Source organism: Pelecanus crispus, chromosome 3, assembly GCF_030463565.1.
Source record: "Pelecanus crispus isolate bPelCri1 chromosome 3, bPelCri1.pri, whole genome shotgun sequence".
NCBI classification, from domain to species: Eukaryota; Metazoa; Chordata; class Aves; order Pelecaniformes; family Pelecanidae; genus Pelecanus; species Pelecanus crispus.
Genome location: NC_134645.1, coordinates 9,763,130 through 9,790,321, shown reverse-complemented (window position 1 = coordinate 9,790,321; position 27,192 = coordinate 9,763,130). Strand labels below are relative to the sequence as shown.

Genomic DNA, 27,192 nt, shown 5'->3' with positions numbered 1-27,192 from the left:
TTTTCTCCTGAGCCTGCCAGCCAAACTTGTTACAAAGTCTCCTGCAAAATAATTCAGTTTAGGTTTGTGAATAAAAACAAAAACTGAAATTAGTTATCAAAAACACCAGCAAATTGAGTAAGCATTTCTCTCGGTGTCTGAGTTTCCAGCGCAGCGCTTTGTAGTATGGGATGATTATTATAGCCAAATTCATTGAAGCCTTCAATTGCTAGAGATTTAAGACTTCCCGAGTTACCTAAATGTACAGCTCTCAACGGTCTGAGCATAGGGGAGAGTATGTCTATTTTGAGCAGCTCAAGGTAAAACCGTGCACCTACCTGGTTAGCACATTTTCTGTTTGTTGGTTGCTTACGTTATTTATCTCAATTAGCTTGAAAGATAGGGGGAGAGTGAGGCAAGGACACACAAAAGTAATCTAGTCTTTATCCTAAAGCAGGTGCACACCGATACCAACCAAAAGCAGTAGGAAGGGAGCAGGCAGCACACAGAAGGCCCAAACAACTGCAACACAAAGAGCAACAGCAAACAGCTGTGTGCAGGACACACCTGCTACAGAGAGGATTGTTTTCACCAGCAGAGGTCTCAGACCTTTCCTTGAGCAAGAAGCTGCCTTGCATTCCTCACCTACATTAAGGTTAGGGCTTTGTCTGTTTGTTTTTTAAACCACCTTCCAGTTACCACAATCATTCTGAATTTAACAGGATTTAAAACAAGGTATTTTATCCAATTTGGACATGTAGCAAAGAGAACCAGATGTGCCTTTAAGGAAAAAAAAAAAATACTTAAGTGGTCTCAAAACACTAAAATGAAGCCTGGAAGGATTCGGGGGACTGTCTGCACTTTGTCAAGTTTTTCAATAAATCTTTGTAATCTAAGAGGGGACAAAAACTATGAACAGCAAGTTTTCTTTTCTTTAGAGCAGGGTGCAGACCTGCTTTAGGTTGAACAGGAAAGGTCTAGGCAAGTACTGAAGCAACCCAGCCAAGGTTCAAATATTTTATTTTGTATTCATATAGTATGAAGGTTCTTATAGTTCCCACAACATATGATGTAGCATGCAGAGGAAAAACTAAACATTCAACATAAATCATTTTTCCCCACACAAACTAAAAAAAAAAAAACCAAAAACAAACAAAAAAACCCAACCAACCCTCATCCCTCCCCTTCCAATCCCCCTAAGGAAATAACATTAGCACTAATTTCTATAATGCCAGCCAAGATATGCACAAGCAAGTAAGAGAAATCGAAAGCATTCGCTAAAATGTTTGTAACAAATACTTATGTACAAAAAATTCACAAAAGACTAGTTCCCCCTTGAAGCAGAGCACATGGCAGTTGACACTGGAACAGATACAACCACTGGCTGGGATTATAAACCACGTACTGATCCAGAGGAAGAAAAGTTACATGTAGTGGAGATTTTTGTTTTGAACATCAACATTTACCAAAGTTTGGCAACATTATCTTTTAAATTATGCAAATTATGTAAACAAGAGGAACATTTCAAATCGATCTACATGCAAAACTTCATGTCATGCAAGGACACCAAGCACCTGGATTTCTCTCTCACAGACAGAGCCCATGATGTGCAGCACTCAGTTGAAGGAACAGCTATGGCAGACAGGTGCTCGACTGAAGTAGGTTCAGACAACCTGCACTTTCCACTGCTGATTATAAAACAATTTTTTTAATAGAAAAACTACTATACAGGAAAGATGTACTGTCCTAAAAAAATCTAGCAAATGTTTTTCTTCCAGCCAATAGTACCATTGCAGAAAAGGGAAGGGATGATATAAAGTTGTAAAACATGGCTCGCTACTTTTATATCACACAAATATATCAAGTTACCATCTGTTACAAATTATGATATGGACAAATCTAGAAAAGAAAAAAATTCTCCAGGCAAAGGACTGGAGAACCGCAAGAGGTATAAATTTAGATAGTGTGAAGTTTTCCTCCTCTATGGCATAGGTTAACAAGATTTTCCCCCTGTATGAATCCTATATACATATATATATATATAAAATATTACCAGTTATTTATGCTACCTGTAGTAATCTTTAAATGCAGAGGGGAAACTATCATGGTTGAAACAACAGAATTTAAATGGCAAGAACGTTTTATAATCTAAGCACTGTATAAAATAAGTAGATGGGAATCCTGCACAGTTATGTCAATCCTAATTTCATCAAGCTAAGCACAAGAGAAAATCATGAATGCATCTAACACCTTGAGCAGCTGTATCTAAAAGGAATCCAGAACAGCAGATCTGCCTTAACTTCAGGACAGCTGGAACAGCTCCACGTTCCCAGGTGACAGAATCTAGTGGCCATCAAAGCATTCTGCAGTTACTATATGCACACGAGGGCTAGTTCTTGGCAGTAGCATTAAACTATATTTTCTCCTATTAAGTAGAACTGTACTAAGTTATTTAGCAAAGAGACACAGTCCCTGGTAATATATTAACAGGTATAAATAAACTTAGCCTCCTGTGTTACAAAAACTGTAATTAAGGTGAATTAATAAGAAGCAATGCTTTGTCAGCCAGTCAATATATAGAAACATCTGAACAGTCACAGGAAAAGGAAAAGAGTTGACCTAACACCCAGTTAAAATTTTACATTCTTCTACTATATATATAAAACTGTGTGAAATAAAAGTAAGGATGAATATCCATATATTGAGCTGTTAATATTCTGCTTGGCACTTTGTACTCTAGTTTTGTTTCTGAATCAAGTATATTAAATTAAAGCCCACCTAGCTACTACATATAGAAAGCTACATATATATCTATATATAAATACACACACACATATATATATATAGATAGATATTTCCTTGTTATAAAAGATGAAGAAAAATAAATTAAAAAGCCAACCCCTTCCCTTTCTCCACCACACTGATATGCTCTTTCCATCTTTGCTGTCCTTCAGACTTTAAAGTGCTACACTGAGTTATTGAGAGAATAAAAGTTCAATAACACTTAGTTGGCTTCATGAGGCTCATGTTGGAAAATGTGGCTTCACAGAGAAAAATACTTCCATTTAAATACACAGAGAGCATTGCTGGACGTCTTGAGCAGATCTTCAGAGATGGAGAAGAAAGCAAAAGTGTTGGGTGGTGCCCTACAGAGTCACACGTCTACCACCATCTTTTTGTGGATATCTAGGCCTCCTACAACCTGGGAGAAAAAGAAGTGTTCATAAATGGACAAGTATTGAAAGTTGGCAAGACACAAAGAACAGACTGTATTCAGAAGATGCATTCGGGTCAACCATCATTACAGGACTCCCCTGGCCTCTCCAAACCAATTTACAATTCACAAGTACTGGGTGGTATGTGAATAAATTATGTATGAACCCAGGCAGTTACATTAGTACGATTTACACACTCAAGGGCCTGAAAAACAGTGTAAGTTACACCATTTTGGCTTTCCTCCCCTATCTCGTATTCTGACCTTGTATTATGTTTCTGCATGTTAAATGAAACACTCCTAAAACACTCTGTAAAACTGTGAGAAGCAAAGGGCCTTCGGAAAGGCAGCAGGATTTCTCACAAAGCTGCACGCACCCAAAAAAGAACTACCAGTATTCAAAGGTGTACGCTTCATGCACAGAGAAAGGAAAAGGAAAGGTGCAACGTCAGAGGAACTTTTTATAATGCAAAAACAAAATTCAAAAGGCCAAATGGTATGGCCAAATGCCATGAACAAAAAAGTATTTTTGCAGATAGATGGCACAAAATTCAAAGGCGGCAAAATGCAAGAACAGGAGGGTAAGAGATTGTAGGAATCAAGTCTTGTCAGGAGGTCAACAAAACCTGAAGAAATTAAAAGAAAAGTAGAGGAAAATCAAATAGTACAAGACAGGAAGTCTGGGCGGAAGCCCAAGGACAAAAGAAAAGAAAGGGCAACATCATAGTCGATGGATGGCTGGAAGACAACAGCCCAGTGCAAGAAATAAACAGATGCTTCGCTAATCTAGGTGTTTGCAGGCTGCAACTCATTCTGAGTTCTTTGCAGATGACCACATGTTTTCACATGATGCCACGAAAATAACTAAACTCTACCAAAAAAATATCTGCAGACAATGGAACTTTTTTGCTTTAATAGTTTGGGGGAGGGCAGATTTTTTTTCCCCTTTTTATTAGAACTTGCATTGATCACGAGTATAAACAAGTTACATTTGAACTGAAGTTGTAAATTCAAAGAGTAGGAAATAAAAGCAATGCTTGAGTGCCTATCAACTCAAACTGTGCTACCCAAGTGTGTGTTGATTAATATGCCATTTAAAATTAACATGTAAACACTGATTATTGCAATTTTCAAATGTTTCAATGTGTCATTTACTTTTGTTAAAGAGAGAAGGAATTTAAAACTTGCCGTCAACTAATTAAACAAATTAGAGCATGGGTGGAAATCAACCATTTCGAGTCCCAAGCACTACATTCAAGCATTCTGCTCAGTAATACCCGAAGAGTTTTTAAAACACACCTTTCAACTGTTTGTGCCTTTTCAAGAGCAGCACTTGAGGGGTTACTCTCCCTGTAACTGACACAAATCCGGCTACCCTGGCCTTTGTAAAATCCCCACGTTCTGCAGATGGCGATAATCTCCCCAGGCTCTCTCCACACCCTGCAAAGATAAACCTTTCTAAAGGGTGACTTGGAGCAGACACCTCGTTCAGAGATTGGGAGATTAACCTAAAGTTCACCTCTGTGGAACACACCTCTCCCCTCCACGCAGCAACCCTGACAGTGACACTTTTTGAAAGAGAGATCTGCTATGACATACTCTGGTTTTACAGCTTTCGGACGGTTTGAAGCATTTTTCCCTCCCCTTCAGCAGACTGTACATGCCTGTCCACCATGCTTGGAGTTTTTTCACTCAGTGTGTTCTATGAAGCAGCTAGAGGCATTTAAAACAACTGAAAGTCCTGTTTCTTTCTGAATCAAATTTAACTGTTGAAAACAAGGAAAACCAGCCTCCTACAACAAGCCAGTCAGTCACAACTCATCTTTAAAGCTGCTGTTTTCTATCAGCATAGAGACTGGAATCCAATATACATCTTCATGTCAGGCTACCATTTTTGTCTATATACAGAAATAATTAAGGCTGGTCTTGTGTTTACTATGTCATGAAATGACACAGAAATTGCTTTGCAGAAGTTTGCCATGCTCTCAACGAAGCAATCTTCTTCAGGCATGCTAGATTCCATGGGAAAGCCTGCATCCTGAAGGAACCACTTCAGGACTTGCTCATCTGTCATAAAACACGTTGCTCTATTGGAAGCCGTAACACAAAAATACCATCTGTAATAAAGCTAGGTCAAAGGGTGACTGTTGCCAGGTCAGAAGAAACACTCTGCTTTTATAATCTTACCCTTTATGTTGTTTACCTTTTTTTTTAAATTCCAAATTATCAAAAGGTTTTCTTTAGAGGTTACTTACAGCACAGAATTCTTCAAAGGATATTCTTCCATCACCATCCTTATCTGCGTTAATTATGGTTTTATCTACAATTTGCTGTAACTGAGTGTCTTTGAGATTGTTCCCAACCATCATCTTCAGCACCTGGAAGAGCTCTCCATTTGAGATATAACCATCTTTGTCCATATCATAAATGCGAAAAGCAACTGCAGAAGAAAAATATATATGTAAAACTTTCAGTAACAAATGTGGTTGGAAAACAGCAATATACACTCATGTGCTTTGCATTAACAGTAAGTGCACACAATCCTGCACAAACTGAGAAAAATACTGCCTTTTAAGTGAGATTTCCAACAGTCTTTCAGTTTTCTTCTGAAAAATATGAAGCATCAGAAATAGTACAATGAATGGTGCTACTATCGAATTGAAAAAACTCACTTTAGAAATGTCAGTCGGGATTGTTTTAGCACCAGCAGTAAAGGAACTCTGAACTAGAAAATCTTCACCACCACAAGTAAAGCACCCAGGTAGCAGCTCATGTGCAAGCAGAAAACATTACAACATTCCAAGGAACAGATGACTCAAAATCCCACCTAGTTACTTTGCTGCAAACAATTTGGCAGGAAGACCGAATTTATTTTTCAACATTTCCGTACAGCAGATTTCTTTCTTGAACCTGTATTAGGTCTTAGTTATTCAAAGCTACACCCATGACTGAATCTATTCCTTCCCCACTCCAGAAGCTTGGGTCATGTTGTGTTCCCGAGATGCAGTTCTCAAACAAGAATTTAGTGCTGTTCTACTGTAGCAGCAGAAGAATTAATACTATTCTTATGCTCCCACAAAGCAAGGCACATTGCTACACAGTTTTGTGAACTAAGTATGCTTAGATTAATTTTTTTTTTTAAATGTGAAGCAGCTGAAGATATTCCGAAGGCAACCTCCTCAAACATTCACCATAGAAAAGAATGCTGGCAAATCCTTCGCACAAATGACAGTGTGTGCAAAAGCTTACAATCTACCTTCATGATTCCCCACTTTTAAAAAGAATCTGGATTTGCTGATTTCTCAATGCTAACTAACAAAAGTATATTTTTGAGGATCTGTCCTGGTTTCAGCTGGGATAGAGTTCATTTTCTTCCTAGTAGTAGGCATAGTGCTGTGTTTTGGATTTAGTAGGAGAAGAATGTTGATAACACACTGATGTTTTTAGTTGTTGCTAAGTACTGCTTATGCTAGTCAAGGACTTTTCAGCTTCCCATGCTCTGCCAGGTGCACAAGAAACTGGGAGGGGCACAGCCAGAATAGTTGATCCAAACTGACCAAAGGGCTATTCCATACCATATGGCATCATGCTCAGTATAGAAACTGGGGGGGGTTGGCGGGGTAGCAGCGATCGCTGCTCGGGAGCTGTCTGGGTATCGGTTGGCAGGTGGTGAGCAATTGCATTGTGCATCACCTGCTTTGTATATTGTTATTATTATTATCATTATTATATTGTTGTTATTATCATTACTATTTTACTTTATTTCAATTATTAAACTGTTCTTATCTCAACCCAGGAGTGTTTCTCACTCTCACTCCTCCCATTCTCTCCCCCATCCCATCAGGGTAGGGGGAGCGAGCGAGCAGCTGCGTGGTGCTTAGTTGCTGGCTGGGGCTAAACCATGACAGGATCAAAAAATTTTTGTGTAGGAAAATCAAAATACTTACACCTCAACTTCTGTTCCTTATCTCCTTTGACACTGAACTGGGAGACTCCTTCTATAAATTCTGAAGAATACAAGAAAAGTATTTACCAAAAAGTGTATTTTTTAATAAAGCAAGGAAATCAACATTCAGGAATTTTTAGAAATTGTAAAAAGGATCTAAATTACCCTAACATCTTTAAAATATTGCCTACCTTGTGACACCTAAGTGTCCACACACTTTGATACATTAATGTTCTGTAGTGGGAAGTACTTCAAATCCAATACTGCGCTCACTGAACAGACTTGTTCACACCAGTATTTCAGTACTACTGAACTAGACTTTTCACCAGAATCTAACAAGATCTCTACTAAAGCTGCTCCAGTGGGAATTCTAATTGTACAGCTCCTCTCAAGATTGGTTTCTCAACTTGAAGGAAGAATTACAAACTGCTCTAAAATAAATGCCTAAAAAAATATATATTCTTCTGTAAGAAATAGGGTAAAAAGAAATTTACACTGTTTAAACAATGAAATCATTATCCCACGAGCAAACTCTTGAGTTGCCAAAAAAATAAAACCCTGGCAAGTGATGTTTCTGGATGAGATCCTGTAACTAGACTTCCTAGAGCTCTGGGTGGTACAAATGACAACAGTGCAAAACCACAAGCTAAACTATGGTATAGAGATAATACAGAGGTATAGCAACATAGGTTGAAAGGCCTACTACCATTTCAGCAAGTTTTGTTGAATTTAAATTAAAAACCTGAATGGAAATTAAATCAAGAACTCCTATATGGCGTATTGAGGGGTTTTTTTTTTTAACCATTATGCTTAAAGATTAATCTAAAAAAAACCCATTTAGGTCTTTAACAAAAGAACCCAAGTTTCCTCACACTAGGAATTTTCCTTTTCATGGAATCACAGAATGGTTTGGGTTGGAAGGGACCTTCAAAGATCATCTAGTCCAAGCCCCCTGCCACGGGCAGGGACATCCTTCCCTAGACCAGGTTGCTCAGAGCCTCATCCGACCTGGCCTTGAACATGTCCAATGACGGGGCATCCACAACTTCTCTGGGCAACCTGCCCCAGTGCCTCACCACCCACATCATAAAGAATTTCTTCCTTACGTCCAATCTAAACCTACTCTCTTTCAGTTTAAAACATTTCCTTTGAGCTTCCCTCAGACAGAAATAAAGGAATTAAATGAAGCAAACTTGGCCAGATGACAATAGAATTCATTGCCACTTACTGCAGCAGCATTATTTTACTATACAAAATTGATTTTGACAACTTCCTGTTCCCACCCAAGAGGAAGAGCTCTTGGTAATTCTATTAATCACAGCTCAATGTCACATACTGTATACCACCATCTTTCATTGCTGCCTATTTTTCACAAGGGCATTTTGGGCAGTTACATACAACATTTAGTGCTTTGGAAACTGATAACCAAGTCAGTCTTAAAAACTGAGCATTCCAGTTACACTGTAGTTCTCCCTATAGAAATTTAAAGGGTTTTGTAAAGGTTAGCAACTTTTGCATGTTAACGTTTTATTTAAAATTTCAGCCTGTCAATATGAGATTTGGTAACTTTCTCCAAATTAAAAAAAAAAACCTCAAGAAAAACTGATTAGCCTTTTCTAGTCATGAGCAATAAGAGGTAAGTATTAACTTCAACAGAAGTTACAGACATTATCACTTCTAAGGGTCAGTGACTGTTTTAACATAAACTAGTAAGGAAGATTTTTAATCTACTGGTTCTTTTAATCATGAATATTTAAAATAAACCTAAAATTTTGTAGGAATGTACTCAAAACTTTTGTTTTTCGCTTCAATTGTCTACCGACAATTTAAGATCATAAAAAGAATCTTATAAAGGAAGTCTCAACAGAAAAATTTGGACCACTTTCACAATTTAGAGAACTATTTTCAAAATACTCCAAAAGAGATCTCGTAACAACATTTGCATAAATACAACTTATGCACAGACACACCACTTACATGGTATACTCCACTTTTTTCGTAGTCTCTTCAGCCTAAGAATATACTTCAGGTAGCACCACAATTAAGAGTCTGAATCGGTGTACTTTAAGAGATACTTAATGAGTAGTCCTAAATCAGTATGACCTGGAAAGCTATTACTAAACAATCTGCTCTTTTAAGCATTTAATTCAGGAGTGCATTGCCCCAATGCGCCAGAGAAACTAGTTTTACTGGTATTCAGTTTCACTAGGAATTAGCACCTTATTTTGAGTCACAAGATTTCTTCACCCCTCCTTTCTCAGCTGAAGCAAAATTTGAATTCTAACACTGCAGGAATTCTGATAAAATGCCACCACCTGTCACAAAGTACTGTGTCTTACCTTTGAAGTCCACCTCTCCATTTCCGTCTGTGTCAAAAATATCTATTACTCGCTGTACTAATGGGTTCTGTTGCAATTCAGGTAAAGACATGAACTCTTCCACACTCAGAGAACCAGAGTTGTCCAAATCAAGCTTCTTAAATCTCTTTCCTAGTCGTTTTATCTCATCAGCATCAACTGAAATGAGAAAAAAAACACCTGTTCTCAGAAAGGCTTCAGTAAACCCTTTGCCAGTTAAACACAATGAGCATATCTTCATTGCTTTCCTACCAGAATTTCTCCTACTTTATTACAACTATTAAACACTGTCATGGAAGATTATAGAGAGAACATCAAATTCTGAGGACAATCACAGGCCTTTTCTTTTTTTTTTTTTTTTTTTAAATAAACCTTACCTTTTTTCCTCCCTGCACCAGCCATAATACAGTTATAGCCTTGTGACTCACCGAATACCACATGCTGACACAAGATTTTTAAGGATTGAGGATGCTTAGCTAGTTCTTAGTCAGACAGCTCTTACAAATACCAGGTATGAAGAAATTAGAAGAGAGGCCAAGTTTTCTTTGAAGGAGCTAGCATTATGTTTACACTAGACTAACAGAGTAAGTTAGAAAGACAATTATATTAGTAAACATATCAGCAAAACTAGTGCTTCTTCAGCACACCAAACCTATGAGACCTCCTAGGATGCATGCAGGGTTAAGCAGGTTAACAGTCCAACTGTTGACCAGTTAACACTCACCTACTCAAAACACCAGACAGACCTAAGATAATTTTTTTTCTTCACCTCAAACAGGAAACAGACATACCTGTAGCCATGACCTGCATACATCTATTTTTTTTGTCCCAGAAATTAAAGCAGACTCAGGTTCTGCAGCAGTACCACTTCATCCATCCTCTTGAAATTTAAAGAGAATCTCAATTAAAGAATATACCTAGTACCCTACTTTACACCTCCAATTTTGCCAGGAATAGACCAAATCTGTGAATTTGTAAGCACACTAAAAAGAATCTTGCACTGCTACTGCTGAAAAGCTTGAAGAATTTTCTCTGTAACAATCTGAAAATTCCCTATCACCAGCTTGATTTATGAGACCTAAGTCAGTTCACAAATTGCTCACCATGTTTGGGTATGAAGGAGGAACTGAAGTTCTTAGGAAGTCCTTGAAAGTGGCCAGCATACAGCAAACATATCTTACAGAACCTGAAGCTTTCAAACTCCCCATACCAATTTCTTTCCTAACATGAACAGTCTCCTCAACATTTCTCAGCTCCATTTAGTGCATTTGCTCCAGTGGTAAAAGAAATTGTTTCTTAACTTTTACAAGGCACATAAATACCACCTGATCCACTTTACATCACATTAATACCTTCTTAGGCTTTTGTAAAAGTGCAGCCTAAAACCAAACAGCACTTAGTCTTTCCACTACGTAAGGTCAGCCAACATGCAGAGCTCAATGTTTTGAAATTGTAGCTGATTCAGAGACCTGATCCTCTACCAAAGCAGTAACAAACTTCCACTTAAATTTCTTTATATCCTTGCCTAAAGACCAACCAGACACAAATCCAGAGATACACACAACTGCACTATTTCAGAATGAAAGGGAGGGAGCATACCTGAAGTCCAGAAGTACAAGATGATTCTCTGTCAAGGCTTATTTTGCCTATATAGTAAATTCTGACATTCTGCAGTTAGTCAGTCTTGGTAACTGCTTGCAACTGCAGAGGCAGAGGGCAAAAAAGGGTCGATACTCCCAGAATAATCTTCCCTTTGCTGTGCCAGCAAGTGACAGATCTGATTCTGCCTCTAGGGCTATCAAAATAAGGCTAAACAGCATGTCCAGAGGCTTAGTTTCCTCAGTTTCCAGTAGACAATTTGGTATTTCAATTAATTAGGCTCTTGACTGCAATAAAGCTGCATTTCTTTTTCCACCAATTTAGGCAGAAGCCTAGAACATGATTGAAGGTGTGCCCTTGACAGCACGACATTGCACTGCAGCGTCAAGAGCACATTACTGTTGGCATAGCTACAGAGAAACCCCTCCGGATCATGCGAAAGGAGCCGCATCACCATATGGTAAGCTGTATGTAGAATGTAATCATGAGACTAAAAGACAACAACATTAAAAGAGAATGGCAAAGCAGAGCTCCGCTGGCAATTAGCCCAAATAGCTGCCTATGAGTTCCGCCAGCACAAAATGCTGCTTCTCACCAATATACTGAAGGTATTTGCCAACTCTTGCTTCCGTCCACAGAAATGCCTTGGTTTCCATTTTCCTCAAAATCTTAAAACTGTAAATGGAGTCAGTCAGTCTTTCAAATGGTAGGCACTATCTACCCTCACTCCCTGCCCTACCGCCCTGAAGTTATGGAACCCACTGCAGTTTAATGCAAAACCAGCACCTCAGCAAGCTGTTAACATGGGAATCTCATTTTTACTGCAAGCTCTGCTCCAGAGTTGCAACTCACATAGAAAGAGTTAATACCCTTAAAAAAAAAAATTCAAACCCCTTACAGCATAAGCATTTGAAAAAGCACAAAAACATTAAGCCTGGCTTGTCACGCTACATATATAAACACATTTTCCAATGTAAATTGAATGTACAAATAGACATAATTTATACCTATATTACAAGAATGTATATAAGGAGTTGTCCAGCCATGACATCAGTGTCTCTCTACTTTTATGTTTAAAATGATGTCCTGGTCCAACCACTACTCTCCTGTTTCCTTACCCAGACACAGAAATTGCAACACCTTTCAAGTAACTGACCATTATTTTGTTAAGACAAATCTCTCACAAATGATCCATTTTTAAAATCAGAAGTTTGCAATTGCATCTAGAACTCATGCCGGAAAACCTTGAAATAAGTTCGTGAGGGTTACTATTGGAACTATTTCCTACTAGAAAAAAAAAAACAAGAAAAATAAAAGGTACCTGCATTATCTCTTTCTTTAGAAAAATTACCTTCACTTCAAAACAACTAAAGAGCAAACTGAAAGTATTATCTATAGTGTTTATACTGCACCGTCCTCCTCTTATCAGATCAGTGAAATCTCACTTCCAATACTAATCTGAAGACTAGCACTGACTAAAATTGAAAGATTAAAGCCTCCTAAGGAACCTAAAATACTTCACTTTTTAAATTACAATGGAGAAAAATGAAAGAAGCATTAACATAGCTGGATCTCTTCTCCCTTGCCACACAAACTAATGAGTTCATTAACTGCAAGTTCTCAAACATTTCTAACTTACACTTCAGAAAACCCTAAGTATCAGAACACAGCAATTAATTTTTTACAAATCAGGATGTAAACAAATAGATGCCTGAGCCAGGACTGAAGACCAGCAGTCATCAGGTAGCATCATTTGCTCAAAACCCCGAAGCAGCATTAAGCGAAGTCTTATTTCATGACTCCAGTCCATTTCCTGGTTTGGGAGCTAAAGTCCACAGTATTTTTCTCTCACAAACATATCAGCAAAGACTGAAAGTGCGACCCAGAGTTCTGTCAATGTTCTGCTATGAAGTGGAGCTAACTACTATGTATGCAAGTCAGTCAAACACCACTACATAGCTTTAAGTTATTACAGCTGGCACAAAAGACAGAAAAGACCAACTCTGCCATCACACTGGCCTGCTAAAGTAGAGAGATAAGATCTTCCACACAAGACGTGCTAAGAAAACAAACTTTTGCCAGAAAGGCATTTTATCTCAATCTAATCTATCTCTAGCAGGACGTACTGATATGAATTAGAAAAGAACATTTTATTGAGACATTCAGAAACCGATCCACCGCACACAATGTTAACAAGCAATGCTACACTGAAAAGACATGCTCTGCCATCATCCGCTGGGCATAAGAACCACTGTTCAGTTAACCAGCCATGCATATGCAGTTAGCCACATAATTAAATTTACAAACCAGCAATGCTTAAGAGAAGATAAAGCACCATTTTTTTTTCCTTTTAAAATCGTAGTCCAGGAGGTCAAGATTATGGGTGATAAAGACAAGAATCAGATGATGGGAAGGGGAAGAGGTGGAGATGAATGTAAGAATCTTTGTTTTTTGCGTTTTGCTAAACTGCCTAAATTATGAAATTAAGGAAGAGTCTTTATACTTATAGGAATGTTAATTACTTTTTCTCCACACATACACACATCACAGCTCAGTCAATGCCAGTTCACCTGCAGTCCAGAGTCCACGTACAGATACTGAGCAGCAATTTCTACTAGAAATGGGTGTTACAAATTTCTCATTCCTAACCTTGAAGCATTCAAGCAAAGGGTTTGCCTGCATTAGAGAGCTGAGAGAGGGGTTCGGGGGGGGGGGGGGGGGGGAAGACAGACAAGTCAAAGAACAGTACTGAAGAAATTAGTATCTCTGCCAAAAGCTAAACCAAAGATCAATCTCGTCCAATATTTTGTTTCTGGCAATGGATACACCACAGATGAGAGTACTTGGAGGAGAAAATAATGATAAAATCAAAGTAATTACAGGAATAGGAAAATTTCCTTTAATAGTTCATGTGCATAAAAGACTCTTTGCAATGAGCATATATGGATAAAAACATCTGCAGATCAGTATTTCATAACTGACTGTATGAGAATTTCATATCAGAAAAATTTCATTATTTTTTCCTTAACTATATTGCAAGCACCTCACCTACCTTTAAAATCCCTTCCACAAGCTGAAATTTAAAAAGCTTATACACTTTTTAAAAAGTCTTATTTAAGTAACATCTTTGTCTTCATAAAATAGCTTTAAAAATAATCAGAATACAAAATAAGGGATGAATGCATTACAGTATAAGCCTTATTTTAAATTTGCATAGTTTTTGTCTATTCTTCCTTCAATTCAGTTGTCATTTCTGCTGATTCTCTCTGCCTGGACTGAAGTTACCTAAAAATGATGTAGGTTTTCTGGGTTTTGGGTTGGGTGTTTTTTGTCATTTGATTTGAATTTTAAATGAAAACAGCATATATTTATGGGTAACCGCAAATGTCAATAACATCCTATTAATTTTTTTGTTCAGATTTCCTCCCCAAAAACGCATATACAACAGTCCTCATCTACAATGCATGTGACCCTTTTTACAAGGCCACTTTTGCCTTGGTATTTAGCAACAGCCTGACTTTCTTAAAATTTCACATAGCTACCACTGAAGAACAGAGTACTGAATTAAGTTTTCAGAGCCTGAACAAAATACTACTACTCCTTCCTCTCTAAAGGCTCCTTACAGGCAACCTAGTGCCCACACAAACATCCTGAAGCCATACTGGAAACACCAGGCATAGGATAGTTCAGATACAGCGAAGGTCTCTGAGCCTGAAGGACTGATGGTGGCAGTAGCAGACAGAATTTTACAAGGCAAGCTCAAGAGACCAGGAGATGAAAACACTAGGAAATCCAAGGAGGTCCAAGTCCACAATAGCGTAAACAGGGTGATAACATCACTGAGCAAAATAAGGAGGATCAAGCTTTGTTTACATCCTTTGAGGCAGAGTCTGCCTGTGACTCATCCCAGCAGTCTGAGCTTTCTTGAGCTCTGGCCGCAGTGAGCGTTCTGCTAACCTCAAACTCAAGTTCGCCTTTTTTGTGCTTTGCTCACCAGCTGACTTGAGGCTCTATGCTTCTCAGCAGAATCAAGAAGTATCCCATCAGCTTGGCACTGATGCCTGAGCTTACAAACTTACTAACTGGCTAGAAATAATATCTATTAAATGTTTGTCTTTAAAAGCCTTTGCTGGTAGCCCTGTAGAAACATCAAATTATTCACTGTTTTAAAGCACACAATTATTTATGTGTATTTCATAATCCATTTTGAATTTCATTCACCTTGTAACTAATACAACAAGGTGGGGGTTTTTTAACCACTTCCAGTATTAAGGATTTTTTGTTAAACTACTATCAGTGTTTTCAAAAGATTCCTCTTCCATCCAAGTATTAAAACTCTAGAGCCAACAATACCTGCTTTGTATCTTGAATTCATTCGCATGCATCTAAAAATGTGATGAACCAGGTTAAAATGCAAGAACGCCACGCTTCCCAGAAACCACATGCAAATGCTTTGTGTGACCCCCGCTTTAGTACAGTAGCTTTATCTTTCAGCTGGACACTCTGTGATCTGTTGATACGTATTACTGAATACTCCACTCCTTTCCCCCAGAACAACAGCAGAAGACGATCCATGATGTTTTAAAACAATTGTTTCAAGCTTTTACTCACATAACGGATTCTCAGGTAGTATTGTAAAAAGCATTCAAGTGGCAACTCAAAAAGCTTCATTAAAAGCAAATTTCTGGAATGCAATGTGCTCTAGGTTGAAAAAAGTCATTTCAGAACATGTAATGATATTTTTTCTAGTCAACGTAAAGGTGCATGGCTAGATTGCTATTAATATGAAAGTCGAAAGTAAAGAATGCCTTGAAAATACAGATCTCTGAGTGATGAACAGGATAATTGCCTAGGTATTCAGAAGCACTGTACATCCATTGCTGCAGAGTACACAACACTCAGGCAGGCATCTGCAAAGCGTACAAACCTTACAAAAGCTGTACATCTCTCAGCAAAGAGGTGCTCAGCACTTCTGAAATCTAAGTGTTTACCTAGATGTTTAAACCTGTATTTAAAAGGCTGGCTTTTCAGATACTCTTAAAATACTGGCTCAAAGTTATAACTAACAAAAAACAGACCAGAGTGTGGTCAGAGAGCCTAGTTTCTGCATATTTTTCAAATATGAGATCATTATAAACAAGAACATTGCTAAGGTATTAGAAAAATAGATTTTTTTAAAACATGTTCTGAAACTTATTTTAAATGTTTCCAGGTTAAAAAAATATATATATATTTCCCCCATAAGAAGGGATTGCAGAGATCTCGAAAGAAAACAGACCTTCAGCAAAAGCTCTCACCTCTATCTACAGTCTTGTCTGATTCACGAATATAATGTTTCAGAGTAGCAACCAAGACAGCCATTTCAGCCTTGGAGATCAGATTTCAAAAAGATGACGCCCTTGAGAACACATTCAACCACTTGTCTTGTATATGCTTACACACAGCTGGCCTAATCCTTTTCATGACTTCAGATGTGTCAATTACAATTTCTTAAGTTAGAAAAGAGATGCTAGTCTCCTTATCCTAAAACCAAAACATACCATAAAATACTGTTTATACTATAAAATACTATACTATAAACTATTTTCTACTATAAAATACTGTACAATTTGTCTACTATATTATAAAATAGTTTTCTTCACAGCTTTTTGCTATGACAACATTTTTTAATGGGTAATTTGACATAGCTTGGCTGACAAAATTTTCACCATGTAAAACAGCACTTAGATTTTCAGTAATTTCTCAGTCACAGCACAACTGAGAAACAAAACCATACTGTTTTAAGGAATCCAACACCACTAATTCACCCACTGAAAAGAACTAATGTTCTAAAATGAAAGGTAGAAAGAATATTCTTGGCTATTTAATGGTGTGCATCCTCTGCATAGTATCCTGAATTTGCTTCCTGTGACTGCCAACTTCAAAGCAAAATTATTCTTTTAAAACGAGACACCAAAATAGCAAATCAGTGCCAGGCAGAGGTTATGACCCAATGCCATCATGCAGACAGCATAAATCCATTATTGCTAACTGACAGTCTCCCAGAAGTCTAACCATTCAAAATTCTTATCAAATGATCTTCAAAAACATTGTCTGGTCTTGCCCTGAAAAGCTTTTGTCCTGTCAGTCACAACTACTTGGGAGCAGAACAAACATTTAACATTTGACAAACAAGGTGAATACCTACTTAGTGGACCTATTCGCAGACATGCTACTGTACACACCTGTGCCCCAAACAAACCCTGCTCTTTCAGGATATTCAGGCATGCAGAATCTTTAAGCACAGTGCAATCATTCCAGTGATTAGTCACAAACAAGCAAAGGGACCTCTGTGATAACCACCATCTGACCTACTGTATGTACTTGGGTTGCCCAGAGAAGCAGCTGACTTTCTACTGTGAGAAGGGCCATCAAAGAAAAAAAAGCTTTAATTGTGCGAAACCTCAGATTTACAGGACAATATCCTCAAAATACAGTTTAAGCACAAACTATAATGCAGAAATCTTCTCTTTCTCTGCAATAAAAGGGGGCAAACAAGCTCAATAATAAACCACTGGCAGTAGCTACCAGTAAATCTAGCTTGTCCTAGCATTAAGAGTTAAGGATGGCAATACAATGCTTACAACTCTGGTAGAGACGTATCTAGTGGAAAAAAAAAAAAAAAGAAATCTTCAGAAGCCAGTTTGTTCCTAAGGAAAAACTGACCAAGGGAACAGTAACCTAAGATCAATATACATGATCCAGAAAAAGACTACTGAAATCTTCAAATGTGACATTTCCACCCACATATCCATATTTAACAAAATATCTGCTGAGAGCATAACACAGCAATGCAGTGCTGTGGATAAGATTCTCAAGTGTTTACAAACTGATGACTCAAATTATAATTCATGTGGACATGTATATTAAGCACACTTGATTTGCAAATTACTAGCTAAAGCCTCATTTCTCCAACATACTTATTTAGAGATTCCTCCATGTTTTGTATTACTGGTTGACTTATGAGAGCTGGAGTTCAGTTATGACTAGCACTGTGAAAGCAGCTTAGAAAACAGTCCCTATCTTGAAGAATTTATTAACCTGTTTAAGAAAAAGATCCAATTAACTGAAGAATGGGAATTTTATCAAGCAGTCCATACATACGTACACAGGTCTACACATTATTTAGTGCTGAAGAAAAACATTCAAGGAAAAAAACCAGTTAAAAGTCAGTATGCTTTGCATAACACTACAGGGACACTTCACAAGACAACCCTTTCTTTGGTCAGCTTTAGGCAAGCAATACTTTGTTATTTTTACAGGGTAAGACTAACCCCATGAGATACAGCAATGAATTTTATGCTCACGTGGCCAAAAGCGAGTAACACCAAGTGGCTTCTCACCTAAATGCCTGGCTGCAAGCATGCACAGGACAAAAAAATGCTCTTTTAGCCTCAACCTCTCTTTCCTCTGAGGGTGCAAAGACAGCTTAGGCAACATATTTCACTCCTAACAGCACATGCTGCACCACAAGCTGTTCAACATCTGAGGAACTGGCACTGAGACTGATGGAAAAGCCCCACCAGTTGACCTACCAGTTGTAACGCTTCACTGTAGAGACATCAAAACTATCATGTTTATTTCGTATTTTAATGGAAAAATAATGAAAAAAAATCTTTGTAACTTTTTTTTTAAGATGGACTGATTTTTGATTTTACAATCTAACAGCAAAAGCTATATTATTTCAAATTTTCACCTTTTAATTTTACTCTTTTGGTTAGTATATAAACTGCGTAACTTTTCAAGCAGTAAATTCATACACAAATGTTGTACATATCAATCTCCAAATAAGATTAACCTCTCTAACAACATAATGTAGCAATTAAAACACTTACAGTGCGAGCACATTTCCAAAGGGTAGCTTGCCTCATTTCCCTGAAACACAAAAAAAGAACCAAGTTGCAATTATTCCCAAGATAGCTTAGAGGAACTATTTTAAGTTTCAGCACTGTAAAGATCTCAGGAAATACAAGCTACATGGTTATTTAAAAAAATATATACATATTTTAAAGCCAACAACCATGGACAGTCATTTGTTTGGATGGGTCTATGTTACCAAAACATACAAAGAAATATAAACCCATTGAGAGGTCTCCTCTTATAAGAATTCCCATGAAAGTACCAGCAGTCCACACAACGATAAGAACTTCAACCCCATAATCTAAACTCCAAAAATCAAACTCACTACTTATATATTGTACAAATGCTACTTTTCAAGCTAAATAATGTTTCAAGACTTCACATAATCCGCTTTATCATTTTATTTTACACACAGAAACAGACATGTCCTTATGAATTACCATGACAAACCTTACTTAATTAGCATAAGAAAACTGCAGCATTTTTATTCCCCAGAGCCACCTGCCCACTCCCCGCAAAAAGGATTCACACAGGAAGAATGGTGTAAAAAAGTGGTTTACATGACTAGAAATACAGATGTAGCAGCTTTAACATTTATATATTTTTGTAAAGTACTATATTATTATGTTCCTGTTTTGTAGCTGAAAGTTCAACTAACATTTTAAATCCTTGCTGCACAACACAGTCATAGCAAGAAAAACTAAAACTTTTGAGTGTACAGTCACTTTGGTCACTTTGAACTTGCACATACCGAAATCCACAACTACTGCAACATGAACGCCAAAAGACACTAAAATTAAAAGTTTGTGTTGCTTCCCAAATGCCTCACTTTGAGCCAGAGAAGATCAAAATACACGCATGCTTAATATTTTTTCAGAATCAGTCAGCAAAGGAGTGACCAGATAACTGAAGAGATTCATAACCAAACATTTTCAAAAAATTATTTTTAAGAGAATGTTTTATACAAGAAAACAAAACATATTTAAGCTGAGTCTAAGACACATTCTATTCAGCAGTGATTCTCTTACGTCATGGAGTGTAAGGGATTCCATAGCTGACCACTTGCACAGAAAGACTCCTCAAAATTATACAAAATTGAACAGAAATAGAGATTAATTGACAGAAGGAAAAAAAAAAGGAAGAACCACATTTAGCCTGGAAGCATGCGACTGCATTTCCTAATAAGGACAGAAAGGGGCAGAACAAACATCTCATGAATCTAAACATGTCTGAGAGGAGATGTGGTGTTGGGGGGGGTTGTTTGCTTTTTTTTTTTAACCTCCAGAACACATACACTTTGCTTGTCCCCCACAATCCACGGGCTCTCTTTCTTATTTAAAGCTTTATAAGTAGAGCAGTGAAAGATACAGCCTTAACTTCTTCCCCAATGTCTACTTATAGCAAGACAACATAGCAGAATAGAAACGCAGACGAGGACCACCAGGTCCCTAAAACCTCAAAGGCATGACTGAGATATTCTACAAGAGAAACTTATCCCACGGTGGCAGGGAAGCCAGGAGAACAGTGCCACATGGAAAAATCTTGGATGGAACCCAATCAAACTCTTAGAAAAAACAGTGAAGACCAAAATAGGTAGTAAAAGCCTAGTGTATGTATATGAATATTAAAAGGTAGGGGATTTAAAATGGGGGAAAGCAGAATTTTGAAACAAGAAGAAACAGGAACCAGGGGATCCAGCTAGGCTGCTCAAGACACGAGGTCATGAAGAGGCAAGAAAAACACCAGACTGGAAGGCTGCAAATTAAAGGAGAAAGTTGAATTAAAACCAGTGCACTTATGCACATGCACACACAAATATACAATCCTAACTACATTAGAAGACTGTTCTGGGCACTTACATCCTTGTTCAGGTGTTGGGAGAAAGTTAATTTCTAGTACAGGCTACTGAAATCAATCTGCCTAAAGCAGCATAAAATGCTTCTGAAAATTGAGCAGGAAAAATTAAAAATGCAAATAACTTTTTTCAGTTCATGAACTAAGTGTAATATTTATAAGGAGTCTTACTATGCATCTAGATGCAGATGCTAAGCCATAATGAAGTTATCTACATGAAGTAGCCTAAAAAAAATATTTGGAGAGCAGAGAAAAAAGTGAAAAAACTTCAGCCTAGCTTTTCTGTGAAACAGTTACTGCTAAAAAGAAGTGTTAAGAATACTTACCTATCCAGGACTGGAACTTTGCTATCTACAAAAAATTAGAAAAATCTAGTAAGTGACAATGTAAAAATTACATGATTATTCAGTATTTGCTATATAGTATTTAAATAAGGTATGTAAGAAAAGTAGTTACCTGCTATTGATGTGCTGAGTGTTCATCTTCACAGGAGAATCCAAAAGTCTACTACGTTTTAATTTTTTTTTTTTTTGGTACAAATAAATGTTCAAGCTACTCATGCCAAGATTCCTGTTTGCACAGCTGTGACCTGGACAAACACAAAGGTGTTCCTCTATACGAAAGACCTGATCCTCAGAAATGAAGATTAATGATTTGGTCTTGGAGGCAGGCATTTTTCATCTATTCTGAACAGCAGTACAAAAAGGTCACTTATTTGTCCCCACACACAATCAGTATGTGTACATGCTGTATGAGATACAATATAAGCCCTGAAAAACAAGTGCTAAATAGGTTGAATATTTTCTTGTTGTTTAAGAGTAGGTAGGTAGTCAGTAAGATGGAAGGTCTAGCTGCATCCACATTAATGTGTTATGAAAAAAGCAGGGCGGGAAGCACAGCTATGAGACTTCATAAAGCATCAAAATGAGCCCTTCAGGAAAAGGAAGAAAAAGATCAGGTACACGTTGTCATCTGCACAGTTTTAATGCAAAGAATTACCAAAGTTTTAACAGCAGGACTAGGTAGCATTCCAAAGAAAGCTAGAAAAATGTAACTTTGTGATTGGGTGTACTAACAGAAAATTTTACATCATAATTATAAACCTTATTCAGCAAAAGAACATGGCTTTGACATATATTTTTTTTATTTTATAAAAGTTTTTTAAAAAGCGATACTCATTTGTAAAGACAAGTCACTGCAAAATCTCCAGACAGCATCTGCCATTTCCTCTCTGATGCAGAGAAGTTCATTTATACAAATAAATGTGTAGAGTAACAAGGTTCTGATACAACTCTCTTAAGATTGCCAACTTAAAAAAAACCTCATTATAATATTAGTATTTCCTGCCAAATATATATTTAGCATACCTTAAACGAGTGAGAGCATCCTCTCATATACACCATATTAGCACATTTAGAAACAAGTGACACATGGTTTGTTGAAGAAATGCAGTTTGTACAGCATCAACACTCCACAACAGATTTACTTGGCACCTACGCCTAGTATAAAACATGCTTTCCTCAGCTGCATCTGGGTATTACTACCATACTGCTGGAGTTCAACTCTTTTCTCTAGAGTTATGCAATTAAAACAAGCAGCTGGAGTACTATGGATATTTTGAATAGCCTTATTCTTTTAGAATAGTCTTGACATTTTTTTGAATGCTGTTAGATCCCTACACATTAATTCCTGGTTAAACAGCAGCAAAATCATGGCTTACAGACAGAAATAATTACAGATCAGGGAACAGTCCAGTCTACTAACAGAAGGCTGACCAAATTCTGAATACTGCAGAAATATCAGTTCACTAGAGACAAGTCAAAACATGTCACTAAAGTATTTCAGGTGGTTGTATGACATGTAGCTTGTTCCTTTAAGAACAAAAATGTTCTTTGCAATTTTATTCTCTACTACTTATTTTCCTTTTCTCCTTTCAGCAGCCATGCCTTTTTACTGATTAAGGATAACCTCTTAATGGTCTTTAGCATTATTTCTTCTATAGATTATCCATAAAAATGTTGTTCTTGATTACTCTTTCTTTGGCAGTTACTTCAAATACTAATCACTCTCTCTTCTTAAGGTCAGTTTTGTACATGCTCCTCCAAGGTTAGTTAAGGGCAATTATCTTGACAAGTCTCCTCTGAGTGAAAGACATGAAGAGCTGTGGATAGAAAATAAAAAAGGGAATTTGCAATTAGCAAAATTAACAACAGAAGCTAAATTCTTAGCTGAAGTTGTTTATACAAAACAGCTTGTACACAGTAAGACATCAGACTGCAAAACAGTTCTTCAGTATACATTAGTAGAACACACTTTCTAGATCTGTTTATTTGTATGTTACTTTTCTGCATGATGTACATCTTTTTGTAAATAGTTCAGAGATTTAAATTACAGCATCAGCCTTCAACTAGTTTTCTGCTTTTATAAAAGCAGAAAATGTGTTTAAATGTCAGCAAGCCACAATGTCAGTTTAGGACTCATCTCAACTTTAGTTCTCAAAAGGTGGCATGTGAGGGACTACAAATACAAATGATCTCCTGGAACAGTTCAGAAGTTAGATTGTTTCAAAGCTTTTGATTTGTTTCCATAGCCAGACAATGAATTAATTCAACAAGTGGCAAGAGTGGTCTCCTAAGATCTGTTTAGTACATGCACAGGAGTAGTTGTCCGAGATTTACTACCATTTCTGCAGCAACATACAAAGAAGTGTATTAAGCTCATCCTAATTGTAAATGGCCTTAAACATGCAAACTGCCTCGACACTGCAGTTCGCTGTTACACTATGCACCAAAGCTTCCCACAGAAATGGAACATTATTTCTGCATTTGTGTTTTTGATGCATGGGCACCTCATGGGTGCTTCCTGCATTTGCTCCTGCACCTTCTACATTACTAATTATCTTTGTTATTACAACAAACAAACTACAAACTGTGCAAGTGAAACAGTTAACCAAACCATGTCAGCTGGGGGTCAGAACTAGGGATTACTAACATAATCAACTTCAATTCTCAAGTTACACAAAAAGCTGTATCATCATCCACTACTACAACTAGAAAAGAATGGGAGTGTTAAGAAGAAAGATAGCAGAGGCTGGCAGCCAGCATTTAAAAAGAGCCTACTCAAAAGACCCTTCTTCCTCTTCCACAAACACACAAAATGCTTCTCTATCTTTTCTTATTCTTCTCCATACCACCAAAATTAACGATTAATGAAAATTACCTGTTGCAGAGAATTCTTCCTCCTCCTCATCCTCCTTCGAGCTCATTTTCCATGCATTGCCATTTTCACAAAGCTTTAACAATGAAGAACTGCCAGTTTGGTGAAGAGAAGTAGTTTGGGGTTTTGGTTTGGGGTTTTTTGTGTTTTGTTTTTTAACATTCCTTGTTTAACAAGTTACTAGAGCTTTGGCTGTCATAGGTTGGCACTGTATTCTTCATCAACAACCACCAGGCAAGCTGGCAAACTAGAAAGGACGGTATTTATTATTGAGGCTGCAAACGCTTTTGCATGAATAGAACACACCACACAGACACATCCACAGTGGTTTAAATATTTGTTACAATGAATTTCAGACAAAGCCCAGAGGCTTTAAGCCACTTTAATATTTGAATTTCTGAATTAACTGATGGTCAGAAAAACATGCAAGATCTCACCTACTGTAATTTGTGCATTTCATATGCAACTTAGCAGAGCAATTAAAAGCCTAAAAGAAGTTTATCAGAGCACAGATGAAAGATGCCCAAAGTTTCTGCAGACACCACAACAAATACGGCTTAAAACAAGACAAACAGGAATAAAGTTTGACTGGAAAAAAAGCAGCAATAAAAACACCTTCATCTACCCCATTCAGAAACAGTATGAATATACTTTGCCTTCTTTGGTTAAATCTGATTAGAAGAAACAAAACACCCTCATCAAACAAACTACAGAGAAGTGTGTCTTAACCTGAAAGGAGCCTGTGAATCAAGAAAAACATGTTACTGATTATCTTCCAGTATACTTAACAGGAAAAGCTATTTGTACACTACAAAAGGAAACTTGTAAAGGAGATGTCATAGATAAGATTGCTAGGGAATTTGACATTTGTGTTTGACTCGGAGTAATTAAGTCACCTTTAAGACTTCATTGCAGCCACTAGAAGAAATCTACTTAAAAGTGCGGTATCACACCACAGTTACCCGAAAACAAGACTGGACTTAATTTAAGAGCTGATAATAGTGCAGACTAACCACCAAAATTTAGAAATTAACATCTAAAACAACTTGGTGACTTCTACATTGTTTTATCCAAAGCAACCACTAAGTACTTGCTTTGCATAAAAGTACTCCAGGCATAGAGTGCAACTCCCCCAAATACTAGCTCCTCGGAATTAGCAGCTCTCTAGCACAAGACTTCTACTCAAATACTAAGAGAATAAATCTACCTCTGAGGTTCTTGCGATCATACTACTGTTGAATCAGATATTGCGATGCAGAAGAATTAAGCAAAGGCAAGAAATTGGAGGGCATTAAATTAGAAAACATGTAGAAGTTCGAGCAACTCAAGAGCAGTGGCAGTTTTACTGTTGACCCCAAATCCTCAACCTAGTTTCAAAGATCATGACCCACAGAAGGAATTAAAAAATACATAAAAATGCCTGACACCTGCCTCACATTCAGTAAATTCCAAAATTAAGTATCTTCTAGCAGTATGCTATACTACACTTCCCAATCTTACGTTATTTTTCCAGGCCATCCACAAATCCAGTCACTCTTCTGAGGGGGGCAGCCTAATTCCTTGCCCCTCTAATCCTGGAGTTAAGATAGTATGACAGCAGTTTAAGATGTAAGACTTCTAAGCTGAATCCAACGAAGACAACAACTCACTGAACCTTCACAATTACACAATTTTCACCACCTCAGCTCTGCCTATGCCTCACTCTTTTTTGTAACCAAAGCTGTGGAAGAATCCCTGCCACATATTTAATACCCACTATCTTGTCTGTCCAGAAGTCCAACATAATACCTGGAAGCTGGAAACCATCTCATTTCCCTTCTGGTTTTGGACTGTCAAATCTGGGTACCTCGTTACCCTTTGGTGTGAACATTCAGTTGTCCACATGCGCAACAAAAGGAATTAAACAAGTTACATATGAGCAAGGAATTCTTACAGGGTATCCAAAAAAGCAAGGGATTACAGAAAAAAAAAATATGGAAAGAAAAGGCAAGAAAGAAAAACATAGAAGCAGCAGTAATGGTACCAGGTAAGTAGCACAGACCACAAGTGTGACAGTAAAGGACTTAGGCATTCAGTTAGTACTTAAGAGTTGTGCTCTCCTGCTCTTCAAGTAAAACTTTCCATTAAAATCAGTAGGTTTTATTATTAACAATACTCCAACAGCTAGAATTGCCATCATATACTGAATTCACAGAATGGAATGGGTCATGAAGAACACAGAACATGTTCTTTACCAAATAAATCTTGCAATGTTATGTTAGCAAAAGAATAAACAGTATTGTTATGGAAGAGTATCCACCATTTATTCCTTTAATTCGTCAGTCAACCAGAAATAAGGTGCATATTACAGCAATGCATTATAGTATTTTCCCCTGGACCTTTGAACACAAGATACGTCTACAGAAGCAAACTATGAAATTTATGTATTGACCTTAAATCTTGGTATTTAGTTAGTACTTCTTATGAGCTGTTAAGAGTCCCCTAAGTATAGAGAGATAAGGAATGGATTCAACATCCACCAAGTTGTAGGATGCACCCTAAATATTAAAAAAAGAACCCACACTTGAACTTGCTTTTAAGTTATTCCAAGTGTTTTTGGGACATGTTTGGTTTCCCAACTAGGACTCTTGGTCAGTGGGAAAACCCATAAAGCATGAGGAAAAAAAGTTGCAAGAAGGCTATTTATTCTAGTACAAGAGTTTATTTTATTTAGGAATTTCTCTAATGATTTTTTACTTCTCTGACTCAGCTACAATCCAGTACTTGAATACTTACCATGTTGAAGACACCAAACCAAACGTCCAATAAACAGAGAGAAACTGAAAACTGCCATCCTCTAATTCTTGCACCTCAATGCAAAAATGTACACATTTTTCAACTCCGAATTTGCCAAGGGATTGCTAACGTGTTCTCCTCTGCTTTTTACTCACATACACAAATATTATCCAAATGTTGATCATACAAGAATTGAAAAAAAAGAGAAACATATTTTTAATGGCCCACATAATGTAATAACTGAAGTGTCAAATGCTTTAGAAGATCTAATAATCTTTTCTCTTTAAAAAAATAAATCTAAAAGAGCTGGAGAAAATGGAGGAGTTTCATTTGGGATAAAAAAACCCTTACAG

At 37.2% G+C, this 27,192-nt stretch overlaps 1 protein-coding gene across 2 annotated transcripts in view; it reads right to left on the bottom strand.

Annotated features, from left to right (window-relative positions):
- Nucleotides 1-982: 982 nt before the first annotated feature.
- PPP3R1 (protein phosphatase 3 regulatory subunit B, alpha) overlaps nt 983-27,192 on the bottom strand; it is a 40,576-nt gene continuing 14,366 nt past the window's right edge. The window contains exons 1-7 of one of the 2 annotated variants that reach the window (XM_075707437.1): nt 21,305-21,517; nt 21,175-21,199; nt 18,970-19,009; nt 9,479-9,655; nt 7,141-7,200; nt 5,449-5,633; nt 983-3,181 (exon numbers count right to left, since the gene is read on the bottom strand). In XM_075707437.1, the coding sequence (XP_075563552.1) occupies nt 3,134-3,181; nt 5,449-5,633; nt 7,141-7,200; nt 9,479-9,655; nt 18,970-18,982 (483 nt within the window). In that variant the 5' untranslated portion in view covers nt 18,983-19,009; nt 21,175-21,199; nt 21,305-21,517 and the 3' untranslated portion in view covers nt 983-3,133. Of the gene's footprint in view, nt 3,182-5,448; nt 5,634-7,140; nt 7,201-9,478; nt 9,656-18,969; nt 19,010-21,174; nt 21,200-21,304; nt 21,518-27,192 lie in introns of those variants that run through there. The other variant, XM_075707436.1, reaches the window with a different exon arrangement.